The following is a 23527-nucleotide window of genomic DNA, read 5'->3' as shown; positions in this document are numbered from 1 at the left end:
CAGGGATTTTGACTCAGTCTGCACTCCAAATGGGTTAATTGTTAATCACATTAGTCATTAGTCAGTTAACGCTGACAGCAATTAAAATTGCTCACAGATCAAAGAGGGTGCTGTTAAAACAGCGCTATTATGTTTTCCTGTGGATTGCTTCTATTAGCTCCATCACTATTAGCAAACTTACTCATGGGCAAATGAATAAATCACCAATGGGCTCAGCCTATCGTCAATAGTCAATATATTCGTCCAATTGCCCAACCCTACTGGCGCCCCTGTCACATTTGAGCTCCAGTCCATAATAATCCAATATATGGCTTTTTACTAGTGCTCACATATTCCAAATATAATAGAAACCAAAGAAGCTGCTCGTAATTATATATTTTTGGGGGTGTTTAAAATGGTATTAAAGATCTCACAATCGTGGTTGTTGAATCTAGTCATTAAAAGTTATTGGGTTTACCGAACATTGTGGGTGTTCACGATTTCCAAATGAGACAGTCATATACAGCACTCATTTCAAACGCACATAAACTCTGCTGAGAAAAGGTAAACAAGCCATGCATTTCTGTCTGTCTCTGACTCAACCCGTTAGTTCAGATTTAAATTAAGTTTCAAGTCACGCTGATTTTTTTTCTTTTTAGTAAACTTAGTGAACTACACCTCCGAACTTGAGCTGTCATTTATTGGTTGACTCGTGCAGTGTCGCCCTCCATGTGGCAGGAGAATTTTGGGACAGAGAGTGTGTCACTTAAAACACATTAAAATACATGGATGTGAAAATGTTCCATAGCCCATTTATTCCCATTACTCATGAAATGAACGAATCATTTGGTTCATATGGTCTAAATTACTCTTAGAGCAGAGGTCTCAAACATAAGGCCCGGGGACCAGAATCGGCCCAGCGAAGTCTCCAATACAGCCTAATGGGAAAATATGAAGGACGACACAAATTTAACTGTGTTTTCATATATTTCAGATATTTTTCATATATTGAATACATGTCTTTTTTTAAAATGAAGATTTCTGATTTATTAAACCTGTAATTAAATTTCTGTACACTGAGAAACTGAAGTTTTGCTGGTACAAACCATGTGTGTAACCTGGCATTGTGAAAAGAGTTTGACATCTCTGCTTGAGAGGGTTGAAATAAGAGGATGAAATGGTTTGATAAGAAGGAAAATATGTAACTGAACAGTCTCTTTTTGGTTCTTTGGGTGTGTGGGGGTTTCCATATGTGGACTGTTTAAACAACAGCTTGTGTCTTCATACATTTTTAACTCTTTTCGCCATAAAGACGGCAGTCACTGCTGCATCTGTAGGGTAGAGGTGAACATTTTATTTTGTCAAGAAACATTTTGAGGAAAGGGACATTTGAGTCCAGCTGATTAATACCCAAACACCTTGACGTTGTCGACCTCTGAAGGAACTGAGAGCCAAAGGAGTGCAAATCATGTTATTATGGAGTAAAAACACAGTGACTCAACTAGAGATGGACCGATCCGATATTACGTATCGGTATCGGTCCGATACTGACCTAAATTACTGGATCGGATATCGGAGAAAAATAAAAAATGTAATCCGATCCATTAAATATCACGAAAGCACCTCACAAAACTTGCAACACGCCGTAACTCACCTCAGAACGTTAGCAGTCGGAGCAGTATGCATCACGTGATAGAGCAGCTGTGGCATGCGGGACCTGTCGGTGGTCTGGATAGCATGTGGAGCTTCGCTAGCAACCTGGCATTTCATCTCCGACAAAGTTATCCCCGAGAGAAGTAAAGCAAGTGTGTAAGTCCATCTCTGAATGTTTGTAAAGCATTCCCACGTTAAGCTTAACAAGCGACTGCCTCTCGCTCTCTGGCTGCTACTTCAATCGTGAAACTGCTTAAATGATCAGCTGATCGGCTTTTCTGTCGCGAGTCCGTGTCTCTTGTTTGTTTTTGGCCCACTTTGCACCAGAAAGAGGAAACCAGCGGCTGAACAACAGCAGCACGTTTAAGCTTGATAAGCTGTTGTTAGAATTTATTTAATATTACTTTCTACACCAGGATCTTTTTTTATGTAGCTGACGCTGGTAACTGTGCAGGGGCGGATCTAGCAAAGTTTAGCCAGGGGGGCCGATAGGGCATGAACAGGGAAAAGGGGGCACAAAGACATACTTTTCTTTCTTATTCTCATTTAAAATGTCTAGCTTTTAATAAATAATTATCTGACACCCAAAGTTTTAATTTGATGTAAAATGAATAGAAGTCAATTACTGTATATAGTGACTATTAAGTCTAATATATACCCTAGTAAGCTATAGTACTTTTTACTTTGGGAAGGTACCATCTGTGCAGTCTGCAATTTTGTTGAAGAAAGATGTTGAATCTATTTAATATTTCTTGAAAAATAATTGATTTCTGTGCATTTTTTTTCACACTGCATCAAATTAAGGTTGATTACGTCGATTAAGCATCATGAGGTGGCGCGTGAGGGGTGGTTCCTTATTTTTTATTTATTTCTTTTTGTTGTTGCTGGGAGTTGGAACCCTATTAGTTAGGTTGCTTAATATTTACGCTAAGTACTCTTTAAAATACCAGAATAGGGAGGATGGTGTAGGTTTAAGTTTATTAGATTGATCAGTATTGCTGAACTATGAAATATTTTTTTTGTATACAGGTATAACAGAATAGCTTTAGTGTAGTTGTTGTTTTAAACTTGAGTATGAACTTGCAGACTTGCAAAATGCAGCAAGATATTTTAAAAAACAGTTTTGTTGATTAAAAAACACTATATCGGATTCATATCGGTATCGGCAGATATCCAAATTTATGATATCGGTATCGGTATCGGACATAAAAAAGTGGTATCGTGCCATCTCTAGACTCAACATCTCCTGACCTCTGGACGAACTCCACCAGCAGCTGAGCTTATAAACCCACTAACAGAGTTTAGCGTGCTGCCCTTTCAGTCACTCTTTACATGAATGAAACTGTGCTGGACTGTGACAACAAGTGTGTGCAGAGAAAACAGGAAGAAGGTAAACAGCCAATTCTGCCTCGGGCTGGTCCACCTGCACTGATCAGGCTTTGACGCGTGTATGCACTGTTTAAACTGCACTTACTTCTTTGTGAGATAACAAAGATGGATAAAGGTGTGCCTGCGAGTGCTTTTTGCATGTGCTGCTGCATCGCTGCCGCCCACTGATCTCTCTGTCCGCGCCTAGAGGCCCTCTGAGGCCACGTGCGTAGCAAAACAAGCGCACCTGTGTCTTCGGTCTACGCCACGCAACCCGAGCTTACGGGTGATGAATCAAACTACTCCCGTCCTGCTTTCTCACTATTCATTTCATTCATAAACCCAAAAATACTGCACAAGTCGTCGATTGGCTGGGGCGGCGCTACGCAAAAAGACGCCGTACTCTCCCCCGCCAATGAGAGACGAATAGTACGCTCGCTCCATCTCTCTCCTGGTTTTCATGCTCCCTCTTTAACCCTCTCTTATTTTTCACTCTCTCTCTCTCTCAGCCTCAGTGCATTACAGCAGTCAAAACAACCGCCTGGCTGAAGAGAGCATAGCGCAGAAACAAGTGCTGCATTTTCAGGGGGTAAAGGGAAGGAACAGCTGGGCAAGCCTACCAACCTGCAGCGTCACATGCCTCGAGTCACTCCTAAAACCCCCTTCCCTGAGGGAGTGAGCCTTAAGTGATGATGACTTAGTCCTATGTCACACTTTAAGCCAAGCCATCTGTGTGTTTTGTCCAGTGCTTCAAAACCTTCAAAGCCACCACACATCATGTACTTGCAGCCAACAAGGAAAAGCACTTAAAAAAAATAAATAAAAGAAACCTCACAGAATGATTGATCGCCCGATTGACAGTTGTATCGACTGAACTTTAAGTGAGCCCTCTTGAGATGGGAAGGTGGTTGACGTCGGACCTAATTCAATATGACCCAATTCAATATTCACTTTCCCCCCCTTCCTCCGATGTGCAAATCTTAAGCGACACAGAGAAGAGCAAAAAAAAAGAAGAAGAAACAACAACAAGAGAAGCACACATGAATCAATAATAGCAGTGATCCAGTGACTTCATGAACTCGGTGTGAGTGTGCCACTGTTTGTGGGGAACTGGGTTGACAGGGTTCATGAGGGGTTTTTAAGGTACCACACTGCCATCTATAGTCAGGCTCGAAGGCTGTAGGCACCTGACGGATTACATCATCATGTCGAGGGCGATGATGTGTTTTTCTAAGATGCTGTGGCTCAGACAAAGAGAAGTAGGGACGGGAAAAGAAGAACAAAAGTTTACAAGGTGCGGGTGCTTCTGTATAAATAAAGAGGAACATCAGAGGCACTTCTTTTTTTAAACTGAGCTTTAGAAGATTTTAGATCACTTTTTTTTTTTTTTTTAAAGAACCCTGATTTAATCAGCGATCATCTGACAATAACACCCACATCTACCAATGTGCCACAGAGGATTTCAGCTGTGGAGCAATGTTTCAGTCTCACTAACATGTTCTCCTTCCTCCAACCATGAAAGTCGGGCAAATACATTCAATGTAATTACCAGTCTCTCCTTTCATATCCAGTAAGCGGCCTAAGGATATGGTAATCTGATCAGCAGAGTCAATGATGTCAGTCAAACCTGCATTTTAACCCCGCTCTCCTGGCTCCTCTGAAGCCGCTAATGCCTCCAAAACTGATTCAGATTACATGTCTGATAAGTAGCCTGGGGCGATCTTGGCGACTTCACTTGAATGAGATGACAAACTGTCACATCGTCATGTCAGCAGGCGCCTGGTCCTTGCACAAGTGGGCACGGGGAATAAATATAGCTCCGACAGCTCAGGGAGGTGATGTTTGCGGCTGAAACAAAACAGAGCACGTGGGTGTTCAGTTTGACACAGAGCCTGTTCCTGCTGATTTTTTCCGTAAAGGATGACTAAAACTTTCCTTCCGCTATTTAGATTTAACGTGACCAGCAAGGCGCCACGTTATATCATCGCAACCCCGTTCCCACTTCAATTTATACAAGCCGCTTCTCAGATGGGCAACACTTTATGGCACAGTTTGAAAACAACACAAGCTTGTGAAAATGTAATTGAAGGATTCTGTGGGATCTCAGTGCCTCCTAGTGGCAGAGAGATCCCACTAGTGCACTGCACTGGGGGTTACACGGCAATTAGGATGGTTAAAGAAAACTGAAGCTTTGTTACTGCTATTAAACAGCATGAACACTAAACAGAAGCACAGAACATGACTGTTGTTGTGTAGCAGGTAACGTCAAGCTGCTTCATCCTGGTGCGTAGTTTGGGATCTTAAAAGCACACACTGGGACTGTACCAAAGCAAAACAGCTGATCTCCCCACACTGTGGAAACATTTAGAAGTGCTCAACTGCATGGATTTAAAAGAAAATACACTGCTGAAAGAAATGACAGAAAGATGGATTCTCCCCACCCGTCCATGTCTGTCACATGTGGTCAGGGTGAACCTGCTCTCACCTGTGACAAGCACAGAGCGCCAGTGGTGGACCTGCTAATTCTTGTATTCTATGGCAAATGCCAATTCTGTGCTGGGCAGTGAGCACAAGCCCCATTAGAGAGTCCTCAGGCCCCCCTCATGAGGTCATTTTGCACCTCTGGCAGTGCTCGACCTGTTCCTCCTTACTCAAAGGAGCAGATACAAGGCCTGCTGATGGGTTAAGGACCATCTACGACCCTGTCCAGCTCTCCTGGAATCTCCTCCATGCTCTTGAGACTGTGCTGGGAGACACAGCAAAGCTTCTGGCAGTGGTGCATACTGATATGCCATCCTGGAGGATTTGTATTACCTGTCCAACGTGTGTAGGGTCCAAGTATTACCTCATGCCAGAGGTGGGACCAAGTCATTGTTTTGCAAGTCTCAAGTAAGTCTCAAGTCTTTATCCTCAAGTCTCAAGTCAAGTCTCAAGTAATGTCAGGCAAGTCAGAGTCGAGTCTCAAGTCACTGGTGTAAAAGTCCGAGTCAAGTCACAAGTCTGAAACTTTGAATTTCAAGTCCTTTCGAGTCTTTAAAAAAAAAACGAAAAAAATAATGTTGCAGTTATGCTAAATGTAAATATTAGACCATGTAATTTTAAAATCTGTGTTTTTCTCAACACATACAAAATAGTGAACTTAGAAAATATACACAAATTGTGAAATTGCACCTCTTTAAAATGCAGCTCAATTAAACCTAGCTCCAAGAATAATTTTCACCGACAGTTCTGAGATAAGCTGCATGTTATTCTTGGATGCGGTTGTAGGACCGGCTTTAAAATCGCATGACAAAAATATCATACACATTAAAAAAAACTGTATCACCAACGTAGCCTGGACAACATTTGCTAGTTAGATGAAGTCAGCTATCTCATTGTAGCATATTTATATGCATATTTATAATCATACGGTTCTTGGAGTGAGTGCATACACTCATGAAGTTTAGTAACTTCAGGTCACTGCAACAAGCCCAGGTACAGTTTACCGACGGATGGGTGCAGGACCTTGAAATGCACCGTGTAGAACGAAAGACCATCGTACGTATCATAAGTTTACCAGTCTCACAAATTGTCGTCATAAATACACATTCGTTAACCGTTTATTAATAGGACCTTTGAGCTCAATGGTAATTAATTAGCAGTGGAAATAATTTCTGGTAGCATCACAGAAATGTAGCAGTGACAATAATACTGTATGCTGTAATCGTACTGGGCAATTAGTGATACAAAAAACCTGTTTTATCCTGTGAATAAAAGTATATGTTTTTGTCAATGTACCATAATAACAGAAGCGAAACGCAATATTGTGTCAGGACAATTCACTATTTATGCACAATAAATAAAGGAGCATAGCGCGACAATTTCTGTTCAGCGCCAGACTTGCTTGTAACCTATATCACCAATTATGTTAAGAAAAATGACGCATTAACTACTAAAAAACACTGACCTTCGTGTAAATGCTTGGAGCAGACTAACCTGTGAGCTGGAGTGTTCTGGGACGTTATATTTGGTCTTTGAATGGCTGTGATCCAGACCATCCGTCGCGTCTTTGTTACTTCGGAAACATGGCTCGAACAATTTCTCTTCAACGACGTAATCCGATAACAACCGATCTCTTTACCCGTCGGCTTCCCGTGGCTGTCATGCGACCGGCTATTGCAGTTAATAATACAACAGCTTCTTGACATTTTTGTGTTTCTTTTTATCGCTGTTTAACTGATTTTAATTGAAAGCCTGCGTGCGCTAGTACCGCTTGCCACGAGTTCCCAGAATCCTTTGCGGTTCTACCCCTGAATGACGTCACATTTTCAATCTCTATATAATATGCGTGTTAAATTTTATATTTGGGGTAAAATATCAAGTCTTTTCAAGTAAACCGGTTCAAGTCCAATTCAAGTCCCAAGTCATTGGTGTAAAAGTCCAAGTCAAGTCACAAGTCTTAGAACATTTTTTCAAGTCAAGTCTAAAGTCATAAAATTAATGACTCGAGTCTGACTCGAGTCCAAGTCATGTGACTCGAGTCCACACCTCTGCCTCATGCTACCCGTAGCGACACCGACCCAAGCTAAGTGCAAAACTAGTGAAAATACAGTGAGAACAGATGACGTGGGGAATAATGTCAGTGGCCTTGACCTGTGAATCCTGTATTTGCAGTGTCTCATTGTTGCCCTTGTAATGCACCTGTTGTTAATTTCATTAACACCAAAGCAGCTGAAACTGATTAACACCCCCCTCTGCTACCTAACTGACCACATCAATATAAAGTTTCAACTCTGTAGAACTTCCCACACGTCACAACCTTGAGCCAAAAGCACATTTTTAGAACATTTTTCTCCATGACCAACTTTGAACATCGCTAACGTGGATATATCAGTTTCAAAAGCAAAGCTCTCCCAGTTGATTGTCTGTAGTGCAGAGTAACAGAAACAAGCCTTGGGGCCTTGGATCTTTTTTCTGCTTTCTGATAATTCACAGAGGAAAACTTGAAAAAGTGCTTTTTGTGTAAACTTTAAAGGATTGTATCAGCATGTGGGAGAGCTGGCTCATCAAAACAAGATCCATCTTCTGAAAGCTTACCCTTTTACCTTTTAATACCCAGCACACTTAAAATTATTGTTAAAATAATTTTCCAATATAGTGAAAATTTAACAACCACAAATTTGAAGCCTTCAGTGTTTAATAAGCTTTACTTAAGCACACTTTCTTATATTGTTTTTAAGTAGTCGGGGACAGCTCTCCAGGCTTCTTGAAGGACAGTCAAAGCTCTTCTTTGGGTGTTGCCTCTTGTTGATGATCCCATATTGTTTCAATAATGCTGAGGTCCTGGCTGTGGGGAGGCCAGTCCATGTCTGATCAGGTACAATTGTGGTTTGTTTGTGTCTTTTCCACTCGAGGCATGTTTTTAGTGCACGCAACGCAAACCAAATGCTTCCCCGATGACACTGAATGCTGGATCACAATCCAACAGTAGTTGGACAAGATCTCAAACACCGCTGTCTGAGATGCAAGCCAAACTATAACCGAGCCTCCACTGTTTTACCTCTCTCCTGACAGTCCGTACAAATTGATTTGAAACAAATATTTCAAAATTGTTTTTCATTTCATTCGAACTGTTGCCACCCATTTTCAGTCTTGTAATTTGTAATGTGTTCTGCAATTTGCCATATCTCAGTCTTTTCTCTTCCCTTTCTTAAGAAGGGAACAGTAGATTGAATCAACTGAAGGGCCAGATCCATCTCCCAGGTCCTGTGTCAAGTTGTTTTTGACCTAGTAAATCTTTGGGAATCAGCTTGTTGGCACAAAAATACTATTTTATGCCATTGGCTCATTAAATAGGAACTAATTGTGAACGTTTTTTTTTTTGTTTTTTTTTTACAAGATGCTTGTAACAAAGTGCCAAATGATACAATTTCAAACTGGTCCTTTGCTAAGTTGTCCGTTATGTGGAGACAACACCAGCTCATCTCTTGAGTTGGCGCTTATTTTTCCTCCCCCACACACACACTTTAATGATTCATAGGTCAGTGTTACATGATCTAATTGATTTAAGGCTTACAATACCACTTAAATCAACTAGTCTGAAAACATTTAACAGGCATTAGAGCAGGAGCGTCCAACTCCAGGCCTCAAGTGCTGGTGTCCTGCAGGTTATAGATGTGTCCTTGATCCACACAGCTGATTTAAATGGCTAAATTTCCTTCTCAACATGTCTTGAAGTTCTCCAGAGGCCTGATAATGAACTAATCATTTGATTCAGGTGTGTTGACCCAGGGTGAGATCTAAAACTTGCAGGACACCGGCCCTTGAGGCCTGGAGTTGGACACCCCTGCATTAGAGGATCCAATGTTCATTTAAAGCTCTTTTTAATCTCAGTAGCTTTGCACGATTCAGACCTGTGTGTCTTCTACTTATACTGGCTGCCTGTATTAAAACTGTCTTCTTCTGACCCTTATAAACAGAAACTCTGGACAGCAGTTGTGATCCACTCTCAGTGACATCATAGAGAGCCACGAGTTGGAAAAACTCTTAAACTTTAACATTCAGTGCTGTCTGAATATAAGGAAAAGCATAATGAGAGTAATTTAACGTGGACTCACTGAAAAGCAAAATGTAATTTAAAAATAAGAGAAAACAGAATAGACTTGGGAATTAATAAGTAAATGAGCTCAAATTTATTCAAGTTTTGATACAATATTTAACAGAAATGACCCTCAGCAGAGGTCTTCTGGCTACAAAGCAGCATTAGGGGGACAGAATCAGTGGTAAAAAGAGGCTCTCAAGTGAGAATGAATCTAACTGAACACAAAACTGATGCGAATACGTGAACAACAGTAAAAATAACATGAGGGGAAAAACCTGAAGCTTTAGATTTGATCTTAGTGTCGAATTGTTAAAAACACAGAAAACAGTTTTTCCTTTCACAGCCTCCCGACTCTGCCAAGCAAACATAACACACATTGTGAAGAGACTAGCCCACTCTGTGGATTACAGAACACCAGATCTGAGTGCCAACAGTGGTTAGCCGTTCAATGCCTCGTAAATACAGCAGTTGAGCCACTCGAGCCGGGCGCTGTCCTAGTTTGATACTGACAACAAATGACAAGAATTCTGGTGAGCATTCATGAGAGATGCTCAAGTGAGCATGAAAAGGGTTTAGTGTTACAGTCCTTTCATCAGCAGAAGCCCTTTCATTCTCCAAGAACGATGACAAAACAGTTCACCCGAATGCAACATGTTTGTTTTTAGTGGCGCCGAACACAACCTCGCTGAAGTGTGCGCCGTGAAAAAGGCACAATTTAAAATGTTCCGTAAACAAGAACGGGCTTTAAATGGTAGAGCCTCTCCTCTGTGCTTTTAGTGGTTCAGCGTGTCATCATCAGACAATCCTGCTCCTCTTAACAGCTAAGAGAGCGCAAACAGGCCGCAGCGGTACCTGAGAAAGTGACCTGCTGAAATGTCTGCCATCATAATTAGTGTCATTTTAAACTGGCGATCAATATTAAAGCAAAGCTCTCGTACACGTCAAACTCTGGACAACATTGTAAATACCAGAGCCCGACAGATATCAGCCGATATCAGCATTTCTAATGGCGCATTAAAGTTGAAAAGTGGAAAGAAGACATGGCTGTAGAGCATATTTTGAGTGTTGATGTTGCAAACTTTTAGTTCAGAGATCACTCCTCTGTGACTTCTCAGTAAGCAACACCTGTTTGTTACACCACAGACAACAAGCAGCTGATCTGAGCACCTCCAGTTAGAGTGCTTTTAAACTACATGAGCCAAATCTTATGGAAATGTGGTTATGCTAAATATTGCTGCTTATGTGTCGGATTTTTAAATTGCCGGATATCAGTTTAGGTCTTAGTCATCCTACATCAGTGGGGCCCTGGTAAATACTGTGTATGAATCAGCCTTTAACTTATGAAATTGCACCAGGTGTAAAAGCTACTGGAACCCTGAGAAAAGCCAACACGGGCTTATAGCACACTGTGCTATGAGGCGTTCAGTTTAAGTAGCACAGAGTAATGCACTGTTCCAACACATCAGTAAACCTTAACAGTCATTGGTCATAGCCTAACCAATCAACATTCACCTGTTACTTTGTTATGTCATCACAAACGGCTTCATAGCCTAAATCTTTATTCCGTCACGCTGAGCCGCAAACTCAGTCTTAAAATGCACATCGAGACGATTCAAATGACCTCGATGCAATACGATAAATCTGAGGGCAATGAGAGCACGTGCTTGGACCGATAAATCCTCCTGACTTAAGGTATCTGAAACGAAAAACCTGGATGGGAGAATGCCAAATAATGGACAGGTTTGCTTTAAACGCATCACTGCAAGATGATACAAGACCAGCTGTAACTAATAAGACACAAATCTGCATTAGTATCTCCAACAAGTCGAGTGAATCAGTAATAAAGCACAACAATGTTCATCAAACAGTTGTGTACGAATGCCATCTGCAGCTGTTTGTCATCACAGAGCTCCAAAACAAGCAGCAAGAGTCTAATGAATGACTTTGGACAGACTTCTAAACCTTTGGTGTACGTCACCTCTCCAGACCAGTTCACAGTGTCCCTGTAACTGACAAAGCTCTGGGTTCAAATCAGTCCTTTTTGTTGACACTGAAATACTGACATTGTGGAGAAGAGCTGTCAAAAAGGCCTCAAAACAGAAACATGCCTCAGAACGCGTGTCAGCTCGTCCAAAAGAGAAGAAAAGAGGCCTGGATGGCAATGGAATTACATGGAAGGCTCCTTCACTAGTTTGGCTCCTTCAACTAGTTTATTGGATCCTGTTCATATCCCATTTACATGGAAATTCCATTAATTCCTTCACATCTGTTCAGAGAAGCGGAATATCCTGAGGCAACTGGTCCAAGTCGACAGAGGAGAAGAGGTCAGTGATGCCCTCCCCGTCAGCCACGCTCACAACGCAGCCCTCCTCATTGTGAGAGAAGGCCACAGGGGGACTGAGAGCAACAAAACTGCACTCAGAGGGGGGCTGGGGGGAGGTGAGAGTGGAGGGCATAGGAGAGCGCTGCTGTGTCGGCTCAGGCTGAAGCTTGGAGAGATTATCAATTCCACAACTGCTGTTAGCGTTTTCTGGAATGACACGGGAGTGTGAATGAGGAGACACCGGTGAGGAAGAAAGTGATCAAATCACCCAAAAATCTCAAAACAGAGTTGGAGCTGGGCATAGTACTGTTCAAGGCTCCTGTGACAGCAACGCGGTTACGGTGATACGTCGTTTCCTTGTCCTCTGTGGCACCAGAGCGACAGGATGCTCAAACACAAGACTCACCTCTGGAAGACTGAGCGAAGGCCGCGAAGGGCAAATCGAGCATGGAGTCGCTGTCATTTAAATGACTTCCACTGCCCTCGTCAGCAGCTGAATAACCTGTAGCTTCGATGGGGAGGGGCTCATCGGAGCACATGAACACATCAATGGGTCCCTGAGTGCTGCTGAGGTGGATCTGCAGGCTCTGAGCATTGAGAAAGCAGACACGTGGATTTATGATTAACGACTCAAAAACAGCAGCAGTTCCACTAGAGAACAGAAATGACTAATAATCTTACACCTTGTCCGACTGACATGTACCTCGTCTGGGTGTGGCACTACGAGTTGAGTCTCTGTGGGGGCTTTGATCACGATCACAGTCTGATCTTTCAGAGCGGGAATCCTATAGATATCCTTGTAAGTCAAATAGGCGTATGTGAGCCACAAAGTCAAGGAAGACAATAAAAACAACAGACTGGTGTTTGTGTGCCGCTGGAGCTTAGAGTTCAGCGGACTCCAAAACTCATGCACGTGTCGCACCAGCAGTGTGGTTTCACCTACATCGTGTCAGCTTTTCAAATCATAACTGTACGACTGCAGGACACCGCATGCTCACACTGCAACAGTTTCTTTATCACAAGGTAGACCTGTTTTCTTTACACCAATATGAGCCACAATTCATAAAACAAACACCAAAAAAACAAAAACAAACAAACACTATTGACCCATTAGGAAGGTGTTTTTCCCCCTGCCACAGGAGAGGCAGATTTATCCCACTTTTAGCCAAGCCGGCAATTAAATACAATACATTTGTGATAATACATCAATCAAATGTGATCAAGTGGCAAAATTCACACATTTGTTGCCAACTACAAACATCAAAACTCACATTAACTACTGGCTAAAATGTCACTGATGTAAAACAGGCATTCCCAACAAATATGACAGAGCTGCTGCAGGTGGGATTTAACTACAAAATGACCGGCACGCTCTTTAACGCAGGCACAGTGCAATCAGTCCGTCTGCGGTTATGAATTGGATGGCAGTTATTTTCAAACCTGCAGTTGGTCTGAGCCATTCCACGATTGCTGGGAGACAAACTGCCCTCCCACCAGGCAACCAACCACCCTGTAATTGAAAGCGGGCGTTGTGGACCAGCTGGTTGCTGCAACTACTTGGAATCGGCCATCAAATTTGATTTGAAAAGATAAATAAAAAATTCAACACAATCACCAGACAACCACTGCTTTTTATTAACCACAAGGCAGGTGCGTTCTGAAACATTAGTGATAATTAATTCCAGGTATTGTTTGCTCTTTGAAAGCTAGTATTTTTCCTTGATTGGAACAAATAAACTTTTCCTCCTTTATGCCAACAGCACACACACCACTACAGTAAAGACTGTCTCTGGTCAGCCATTATTAAATGTTGACAGTTTACAAAGAAAGAAATGTACCTCTAGTGCAGGCATGGGCGAACTACGGCCCGGGGGCCACGTGCGGCCCGTTGAACGTTTTGATCCGGCCCGCCAAACTTGAAAAAAATTTAATAAATTAACCTTGTTAATGTTTTATTTCCCCTGCAATTCTGATGTTTCCTCACTAGATGGTGCACTCTAGATATATTGGCTTTGTTGAGGTGAAGCGGCGTAGGCCTATTACTCCACGTTTGCACTTTACCCTGTGACCTACCACCCCTCTATGAAGATGAGCGGTCCCAAGAAAAGGAAAGTGGACAGAGAATGTCGAGTGTTCAAAAAGGAGTGGACAACTAAATATTTTTTCACTGAACACCGATCATCTGCTGTTTGCCTGATATGCCAAGAAACTGTGGCGGTTTTTAAAGAGTATAATATTAGCCGTCACTTTGCCACAAAGCACGCAAATTATGCTAGCAAGCTCTCAACAAAAGAACGGGAATCTGCTGCTGAGAAGTTGGCAGCTAATTTGAAGGCTCAGCAAAGTTTTTTTCACCGTCAAACTGCCATTCAAGAGTCAAGTACCAAGGCCAGTTTTATAAGATAAGATAAGATAAGATAAGATAACCTTTATTAGTCCCACACGTGGGAAATTTGTTTTGTCACAGCAGGAAGTGGACAGTGCAATGGACAGTGTTTATGCTTTCATTCAAAATAGCAAAGGCCAGCAAACCACTGTCAGAGGGCGAGTTTTTAAAAGAATGTATGGTAGAGACAGCAGGTATTTTGTGCCCGGAGACCAAAGACAAATTTGAGAAAATCAGTTTATCACGGCGGACAGTGACTCGCCGTGTAGAACTAATAGATGAAGATATCACCAGCATATTAAACAAAAAGGCGAAGTCATTCACTTTTTATTCTTTAGCACTGGATGAAAGCAACGATGTCAAAGACACTACTCAGCTCCTCATTTTTATCCGAGGAATCAACGAAACCTTTGAAATAACGGAGGAGTTTTTGACAATGGAGTCTCTGAAAGGACAAACACGGGGAGAGGACTTGTTTGAACGAGTGTCTGCTGCCATCGAAAACATGAAGCTTCCCTGGAGTAAGCTTGTTAACGTCACCACAGATGGATCTCCAAATTTAACGGGAAAAAACGTTGGCCTGCTGAGGAGAATCCAGAATAAAGTGAAAGATGAAAACTCTGACCAGGATGTGATTTTCCTCCACTGCATCATCCACCAGGAATCTCTATGTAAATCGGTGTTACAGCTGAATCATGTTGTGAATCCTGTGGTGAAACTTGTCAACTTCATACGCGCACGGGGACTTCAGCACCGTCAGTTCATTGCGTTCCTGGAGGAAACTGATGCGGATCACCAGGACCTGCTTTATCACTCCCGTGTCCGCTGGTTGAGTTTGGGCAAAGTGTTTCAACGAGTGTGGGAGCTCAAAGAGGAGATTGGCGTGTTTTTGGAGCGGCAGGGGAAGACTGATGAATTTCCTGAGCTGAGCAAAAAGAGCTGGATGTGTGACTTCGCGTTTGCTACAGACGTATTTTCACACTTGAATGAGCTCAACGTGAAACTGCAGGGGAAGGAGCAGTTTGTGCATGACATGCACACAAACGTGAAAGCCTTCAAATCCAAGCTGGCTTTATTCTCCAGGCAGATTTTGAACAAGTCATTCACTCATTTTCCTACACTAGCCACGCTGAAAGAGGCCGGAGCAAAAGTAAAGAAATACAGTGAGTCACTGGATGCACTGCACGGAGAATTCTGCCGTCGGTTTTTGGATTTCGATAAAATTGACAAGTCACTTCAATTGGTGGCCTTTCCTCTGTCACAAGACCCCGAAACAGCTCCAGAGGAGCTTCAGCTCGAACTCATCGACCTTCAGTCTGACCCTGCCTTAAAAGAGAAGTTCAGCTCTCTGAAACTAAATGACTTCTATGCTTCACTCAATGATGCCGCGTTTCCAAATCTAAGGCGAAGAGCGCAGATGATGTTGGCTTTGTTCGGCTCTACCTTCGTGTGTGAACAGACATTCAGCGTCATGAACATCAACAAAGCCAGCCACAGATCCAAGTTAACAGACCTACACCTCAGATCAATCCTGAGAATCGCCACAACAAAACTAACTCCAGACTTTGATGCGCTGGCTAAAAAAGGAGACCAACAACACTGCTCCCATTAAAATGTGTGTCTCTCCGTGATACGCACGTTGTTAAAATGAACAGTGCGCGCAGATCAACTATAACGCTTCACAGACTGACTTGCTGCAACTGTTTCGTCCTTGCACTGGTCGTTGTTGACTTTTGGCACCGGGGAAACAAATTGAATAAAAGGAACAGGACAAGTACATCTGCATCTCCTACCGTTTTTTGGGGGAAAAAAGAGTTAGGAGGAGAGTGATGTGATATCCTGAAGGATAACAGAACTTTCAGTGCTTTAAAATAAAATATTCATTTATTTGATTTTCAGTGTTTAAAGGCTCATTTCGAAGTCAGAGATTTTATTGTAATGCTTTTCTTCATTTTCATTGGAAATTAAAGCACATGTTTTCTCCATATCCCAAGATGTGTATTTTTCCCCCAATGAGGTGATGTTTTCAAAGCATGCCATCTATCTACTCCTGTTCCGGCCCCTTTGTCAAATGTTAGAACTCAATGTGGCCCACGAATCAAAAAGTTTGCCCACCCCTGCTCTAGTGCCACCTGCATGTCTCATGAAGTCAATGCAGTTTGAAAGGCAGACATACTGAGACTTTGAGAACAACTCAGGGCTCCTGGTGCTGTTACTTTAACGGCAAACACTAATATTTTTATCCTAGCAGTTTTACCCATTAAACCTGCCTTCAGAGTATTTCCTGGGTGACAATAAAGAGTGAAATGAAGCTGAACAGACAAAGGATATCTGTGACTGTGGCAGTCATCACACAGCTCATGAATCTGCTCCGTACAGCTTTGGATCAGCTCGTCCAGCTTCCTCTCCTCCTCGCCAAGAGCCTTTAGCACAGGCTGATAGTCTTCATTCAGTTGTCCGCCCCTGTGCACAAGCATTCAAAAACACCCAGGTCAACAGCGAAACAAGCAACACTCAAGTTATCCAATGTGTCTGAGCATTAGGAGCAGAAAAAAAGCCCCCTTGCCCTACTAAATACAGTGGCTTGCAAAAGTATTCGATTACACACAGGTGCACTCTATTTAGTCATTAGCACTCATCAGGCAATGTCTATGGGCAACTTACTGCACTCAGACCAAAGGGGGCTGAATAATTACACACACCCCACTTTTCAGTTATTTATTTGTAAAACATGTTTGGAATCATGAATGATTTTCGTTCCACTTCTCACGTGTGCACCACTTTGTTTTGGTCTTTCACGTGGAATTCCAATAAAATTGATTCATGTTTGTGGCTGTAATGTGACAAAATGTGGGAAAGTTCTAGGGGGCCGAATACTTTTGCAAGCCACTGTATACATTTATGCATAAAATGGGTCTATGTTTGTTACTTACTGGCCCAGTTTATACTTACCACCACTGGATGTGGTTTTTAGACTTCTTTTTGATGAGCTGGATCCCTTCAAGGACGTTTGTGATATCATAGATGCGCCTCTTAGAGGCGCCAAGTTCCCGACACACTACATTTAAATCCAAAACCCCATCGGCAGAGCACCTCAGGAGCTCTGCAAACTTCCGGGTCAAGAGACCCAGTGACGTATCGAAGCGTGACCTCTCCCGCTTGCACATTAGGGAACCGAGACCTGGAGGATAAACGGACAGGTGGAGACTGAGATGTTTTCTTGCTGGTAATGGCTGCACCATAGGAGTATCTCTTAACCCCCCTTTTCCTTGACTACCTACTCAGATCAACTCGGCACGGTTTGCCGTGATTTTCAGGATTTTCCATTAGGTTATAGTATCTGGCTAGGTTATAGTTGCCCTGGAGGCAACAGCTACAGCAGGAATAAGGTTGGCTGGTGCTTGTGTATGTGTGATGGTCTGTCAGAACTTTCTCTCAACAAGATAGTTTTACATGCATGTAGCTGAGATTACAGTTAAGGCTGAGTTCAAAGATGGGCAGCGTCTGACTGCCTAGTTAGTGAGTAAGGCTGCCATTCATGACCCAAAAACTTCAAAATGTTAATCCTTGTGATAATCATCAAGTCCCCCAAACTGGATCTGTCACTGACTCATTCAAGGATGAAGATGACGCCAATTTTGAGTTTGAGTTTTTTTACCAGCACAGTTCTGCATTCTAAATCCGTAGGCTTTAAGATGAATCTGGTGACCCTTTGCATCTATAGCAGCTTCTACTGTTCTGGGAAGACTTGCTACAAGATTGAGTGTGTGTGAGACTTTTTGCCCTGCTGATCCAGCAGAGCACTTATGAGGTCAAATGCTGATGTTGGAATTAGAAAGTCTGACTTGCTGTTGCAGTCCTAGAGTCCAGTGAATACGTTACACCACTCTGTCTGATGCAATCTGGAACTACTGTCCATCATGTGTCGTCCTTTTTATCTACCTCGGGAATTTGCATCGGTCATTGTAAGTGCCGTTTATATTCCACCACAAGCGGACACGGTCACCGCCTTATGCGAGCTGCATGAGGCACTCACACAGCACCAGACACAACACCGGGACGCTGCGCTTATTGTGACGGGGGACTTTAATAGCGCCAACCTCAAACGCGCAGCGCCGAACTTTTATCAACACATCACCTGCCCCACCAGGGGTGAAAGGACACTGGACCACTGCTACACTACGGTCAAGGACGGCTACAAGGCACAATCCCGCCCCCCGTTTGGCAAATCTGATCACGCCGCCATCTTCCTCATGCCAAAATACAAACAAAGGCTGAAACAGGAAGTTCCGGTTCAGAGGAAGGTCGCGCGCTGGACGGATCAATCGGTGGCCGCGTTACAGGACGCACTCGATGACGCAGACTGGGGCATGTTCAGAAACAGCTCCGACGATGACGTCAACGTGTTTACGGAAGCGGTTGTGGGATTCATCGGGAAACTAGCGGATGATACCGTGGAGACAAAGACTATCACAACGTTTCCCAACCAGAAGTCGTGGGTGGATAAAACCATCCGCGACGCTCTGAGATCCCGCACCGCTGCCTACAACACGGGACTCATGACGGGGGACATGGACCCGTACAAAGCCGCGTCATATAACGTGCGGAGGGCGGTGAAAGAGGCGAAGCAGCGCTACGGGAGGAAACTAGAGTCACAACTCCAACAGAGTGACTCTAGGAGCCTGTGGCGGGGACTAAGGACAATAACGGACTATAAAGCACCAACAACCGGTATGACGAACGCGGCCGTGACTCTGGCAGACGAGCTGAACACTTTCTATGCTCGCTTCGAGGCTGCAGCTAAGGTCTCCAACAATGCTAGTGTTAGCGGCGCTAACGGCTGCAGACAGGAAGATACTGCCAGCACCGGAAACGTGCTCGTCATCTCCGAGCATGAAGTAAGGAGAGCCTTCAAGAGAGTGAACACCAGGAAAGCAGCAGGACCAGACGGCATCCCAGGTCGTATCCTAAGAGACTGCGCATACCAGCTAGCTCCTGTGTTCACTGAGATATTCAACATCTCTTTATCTCAGTCGGTGATCCCCACATGCTTCAAAGAGTCCATCATTGTTCCTGTCCCGAAGAAACCCCACCCTGCTTCTCTCAATGACTATCGCCCTGTAGCCCTCACCTCAGTAGTGATGAAGTGCTTTGAACGCCTGGTCAGAGACTTCATCATTTCTTCACTACCAGACACACTGGACCCACTACAGTTCGCTTACCGTCCAAATCGTTCCACAGACGATGCCATCTCTCATCTCCTCCACACATCACTCACTCACTTGGACACTAGAAGGGGGAATTATGTTAAAATGCTCTTCATAGACTACAGCTCTGCATTTAACACCATAATTCCCTCCACACTCACCACCAAGCTGGAGCATCTGGGACTCAGCTCATCTATGTGTCAGTGGATCTCCAACTTCCTAACTGGCAGACCACAGGCAGTAAGGATGGGCGGACATGTCTCAGCCTCCACCACTCTCAGCACTGGAGCCCCCCAGGGGTGTGTTCTGAGCCCCCTGCTGTACTCTTTGTACACATATGACTGTGTGGCCACTACCAGCTCCACCACCATCATCAAGTTTGCTGACGACACCGTCGTGGTGGGCCTGATCTCTGATAACAACGAGACGGCCTACCTGAAGGAGATTAGGAATCTGGAGAACTGGTGCCAGAGGAACAACCTCCTTCTAAACGTCAGTAAGACAAAGGAGCTGATAGTGGACTTCAGCACTAAGCAGGAGAGGAACTACCAGACCCCCGTCATCAACGAGTGCCCAGTGGAGAGAGTGGACAGCTTCAAATACCTCGGAGGTTCACATCACGCAGGACCTGTCATGGTCCTGTCACATCAACACCGTGGTGAAAAAGGCCCGACAGCGTCTCTACCACCTCAGACGCTTGAGAGACTTCCAACTGCCCTCCAAGGTGCTCAGGAACTTTTACTCGTGCACCATAGAGAGCATCCTGGCGGGAAACATCTTAACCTGGTTCGGGAACAGCACCATGCAGGACAGACGAGCTCTACAGAGGGTTGTGCGGTCAGCTGAGCGCACCATCCGCTCCGAGCTCCCTGACCTGCACTCAATCTACAGCAGGCGGTGCTGGACCAAGGCCAGGAAGATCGTGAAGGACCTCAGCCATCCCAACAACAGACTGTTCTCTCTGTTGAGGTCAGGAAAGCGATTCCGCTCCCTGAAGACCAACACAGAGAGACTGAGGAGGAGCTTCTTCCCGCAGGCGATACGGTCTCTCAATCACACCACCACACAGTACTGACCCACACATATGGTTCTTACACACACACTGGACTTTCTGGACATTGTTTTTGCACACATTGTTTTTTTGCACAACACTGGTCACTATCTTCTTCATTTCCGGTTAATACTTGTACAGCTGCTGTTATTGTGTATATATTTATTTAGATTTAGATTTCTTCATACATTCTTATATAGTTCTATATTGTGTATTGTGTATTTTGTTGTACAGTTATTTTATTTTCAACTTTAATTTATATATTTTATCTTATTCTTCCCAGTTAAATTTACCCTTCATTCTAATTTGTGTTGTACAGTTATTTCATTTTTAACCTTAATTTATATTTTATTCCTTCCTAGTTAAATTTACCCTTTTTAATTTTTCATATTTATTTCCTGTCTTATTCATAGCCTTTTCCTTTTTTGTTCTCTTTAGGTCACGAGCAGTTGTCCAAGCATTTCACTACATATCGTACTGTGTATGACTGTGTACGTGACAAATAAAATTTGAATTTGAATTTGAATTTTGAATTTGAAGCCTCATATCACCAACCACAGGAGAACCACAAAGCTCCTGATGCACACTTTTTGTCCTGATGTTAATGCCAGAGGACCTTTGAAACTCTGCAGTTACTTAGTCAGCCTAGCTTGGCAATGACTTTTTCACATTGTGTACTTTAGCACTCTGTCATCCTGCTCTGCAAGAGTGCATGCTCTGACACTTCAAGGCTGAGTTACTAAATACTTCTGCTTGCAATAAAACCACTTACAGCTGATCTTGGAATATTTAGGAGAGGACCAAGTTCATGAACAGACTTTCTGCAACAGTGCAGTCCTATTATAGTACTAAGCTCTTGAGAATAACCCAGTCTTTCACAAATGTTTGCAAAGGCAGACTGCATGATTGGATGGATTTTGCTGCTGGATTTTATACACCTGTGACTGAGGGATTAAATCAACACCTCAACTGAGCGATTAAGCCGTGTGGCCCAGTTAGTCCATTTTTTGAAGGAGAAGCATATCAAAGCATTTGACACCATTAACTTATTAATTTAAGTTTTTGCTACACACGCCATTGGAACAAAATATCACCCATTAACTATGCTCTCCTGTAAACTGTAAAGCTGCGTCCGAGAGGTTTTATCCATTTCTTCCTTGGAATGGGCATGTTTTTCCATCTGATAATCCAGAGCACAAGTTATTACATCACACAGCCTTACTGGTTTCTCCTGTGTTTGTTAGATGGACCTCTGGCAGCACTGCCTCCATCCTGGAGGTCTGGGGCGGGTCACCGTCTTCCAGCTCCAGCTTTATTCCTTTGCCTGAAAATATTTAAGACAACTTGTTAGAAGTTACTGCTTGATATTGCAATATCATGCAACTTGGGATGTGTTTTCCCCTAATTTGTCACAGGGCTTCAATTTTTGCAGTAATATAAACTTGTCACTAGCCCACTGCCTTTACTTGAGAACCATGTAATTGTAAGATGTGAGCACGTCTCTGCATAAACTAGTAAACCAGTGTTGCCTTCACGGACTAATTGCTTTAGTTATTTCAAGCTGTCACTTATTACTTCGCAACTGGGGCAGAAGCTAGCTTCCCTCATCAGTGTGTGTGTAAGCTAACAGTAGGAACACTCCCCTTCCCCCTCCCATGCTGAGCATGCGACAGTTGTTTTGCAGCAATGATAAACAGCACCCCGCTACCGGGCTCCTTACCAATGTTTCCTCACACAAACTCGACGGCTGAAGTGTGCAGTCAGATTACACGGCACCCGAAGTCCGACATTTACACAAGTCCCCGACCATGCGCGAAGGTAAAACAAGCGTAAATCTACCGGATATACGCAAAAGGTCACAGTCCACCCTTCTAAATAAAATCATACTCACATATTAAAACATGACATCGTTATGAAAATGGCTTTAAACCTAAAGTATGAAGTGGTCCATTACAGCTAGTGAATCTTATATTAACTATTAATGCAAACTGTTTAAATTCTGTATTGTGTCGTGTTTTTTAACCAGTTTGAAGAAAATTAGAAAAATAAATAAATAATAATAAAAACAGCAGAAACTAAACAAAAAACATTACATTTTACACCAAATCTTAGCATCTACAGTTATTTTTTACTACTGTTGATCATTTTAGACGTTATACTCTGATTTTTATACAGCAAGGACACCTATGCAACTTTAAAACTAAATACTTTTTCGGACAAGCCTTTATTCTGAAAAGGTACTTCCTGGCTAACCAGCACGCGTTTGACCGATAATAACCTTAACTGATAAACCACCAAGTATTTAAGTCTCACCGCTTGCGTAAAATAGTCTCCGTTATATAGACATGCCCACATCAGCTGTCAAACCGCACTTCGTTTCTGAATTATAAACGGCCGTAACAAATATAAGCCTTCGGGCCTTTTCGAGCTTCACTTTCCTCTGGTCTCTGGGGTTTGGTGCTGCCTGCCTCCAAGAACTCCACTTTCACAGCGATTCCCACACAAAGGGCCCCGACCTATTAGGGTCCACACAGCCTCTGTACACTCCTGTTAGGCTCTCCGAGAACAAGAAACCAGCTTTTCTTCTACCATCAAGCAGAAACAGTCACCCTTATCATGATTTCTACTGAGCATCCTGACGGGGTTTTAAAATGTTTTAAATTCAAGATGGAAACAATTTTCCTGGTATTAAACCAGATTTTCACGAGACAGGATATCGGCTATGCACGCTAGTGGTGGGCGGATCGATCCAAATATCGACTGTATCGATACCAAGTCGGCATCGGATCGATACTAGCCTGGTGAGATGGATTCTTTACTTTAAGTTTTGCTCTTGTTTGCAGTGCTGTGCTTTCGGCAAAGATGAAACAGCCAGGTCGCCGGACTCGCTCCTGTGTCAGCGCAGAGCAGGCGCACTTTGCTTCCCCTCCCCCCTCTTGTGTTTAGGCGTTGTGCTGTCACGTGACGAGATTTAGACGCT

At 43.3% G+C, this 23527-nt stretch overlaps 2 protein-coding genes across 3 annotated transcripts; one reads left to right on the top strand and one right to left on the bottom strand.

The window, feature by feature from the left end:
- Positions 1-9648: 9648 nt before the first annotated feature.
- e2f3 (E2F transcription factor 3) lies at positions 9649-23443 on the bottom strand. Of its 2 annotated transcripts, none has more exons than XM_085261889.1 (7): positions 23346-23443; positions 21770-21871; positions 17242-17470; positions 16621-16752; positions 12607-12721; positions 12310-12490; positions 9649-12110 (listed from the first exon to the last, which is right to left on the bottom strand). In XM_085261889.1, the coding sequence occupies exons 2-7, from the start codon at positions 21816-21818 to the stop codon at positions 11851-11853; spliced, it is 966 nt and encodes a 321-aa protein (XP_085118015.1). In that variant the 5' UTR covers positions 21819-21871; positions 23346-23443; the 3' UTR covers positions 9649-11850. The 2 variants fall into 2 exon arrangements, with proteins under 2 accessions (XP_085118015.1, XP_085118014.1); XM_085261888.1 differs by lacking the exon at positions 23346-23443 and adding an exon at positions 22268-22421.
- On the top strand, positions 14698-16077 carry LOC146549767 (general transcription factor II-I repeat domain-containing protein 2A-like). The gene has a single exon (XM_085261887.1). It carries the CDS (start codon positions 14726-14728, stop codon positions 15899-15901), a length of 1176 nt encoding a protein of 391 aa, XP_085118013.1. The 5' UTR covers positions 14698-14725; the 3' UTR covers positions 15902-16077.
- Positions 23444-23527: the final 84 nt, after the last annotated feature.

Source organism: Mchenga conophoros, linkage group LG22 (assembly GCF_057382185.1).
Source record: "Mchenga conophoros isolate Kocher_MC1m ecotype Shallow Benthic linkage group LG22, M_conophoros_male_GT1.1, whole genome shotgun sequence".
Classification (NCBI taxonomy): domain Eukaryota; kingdom Metazoa; phylum Chordata; class Actinopteri; order Cichliformes; family Cichlidae; genus Mchenga; species Mchenga conophoros.
The sequence above is the reverse complement of the archived record's forward strand: the minus strand, read 5'-3'. Positions and strand labels throughout refer to the sequence as shown.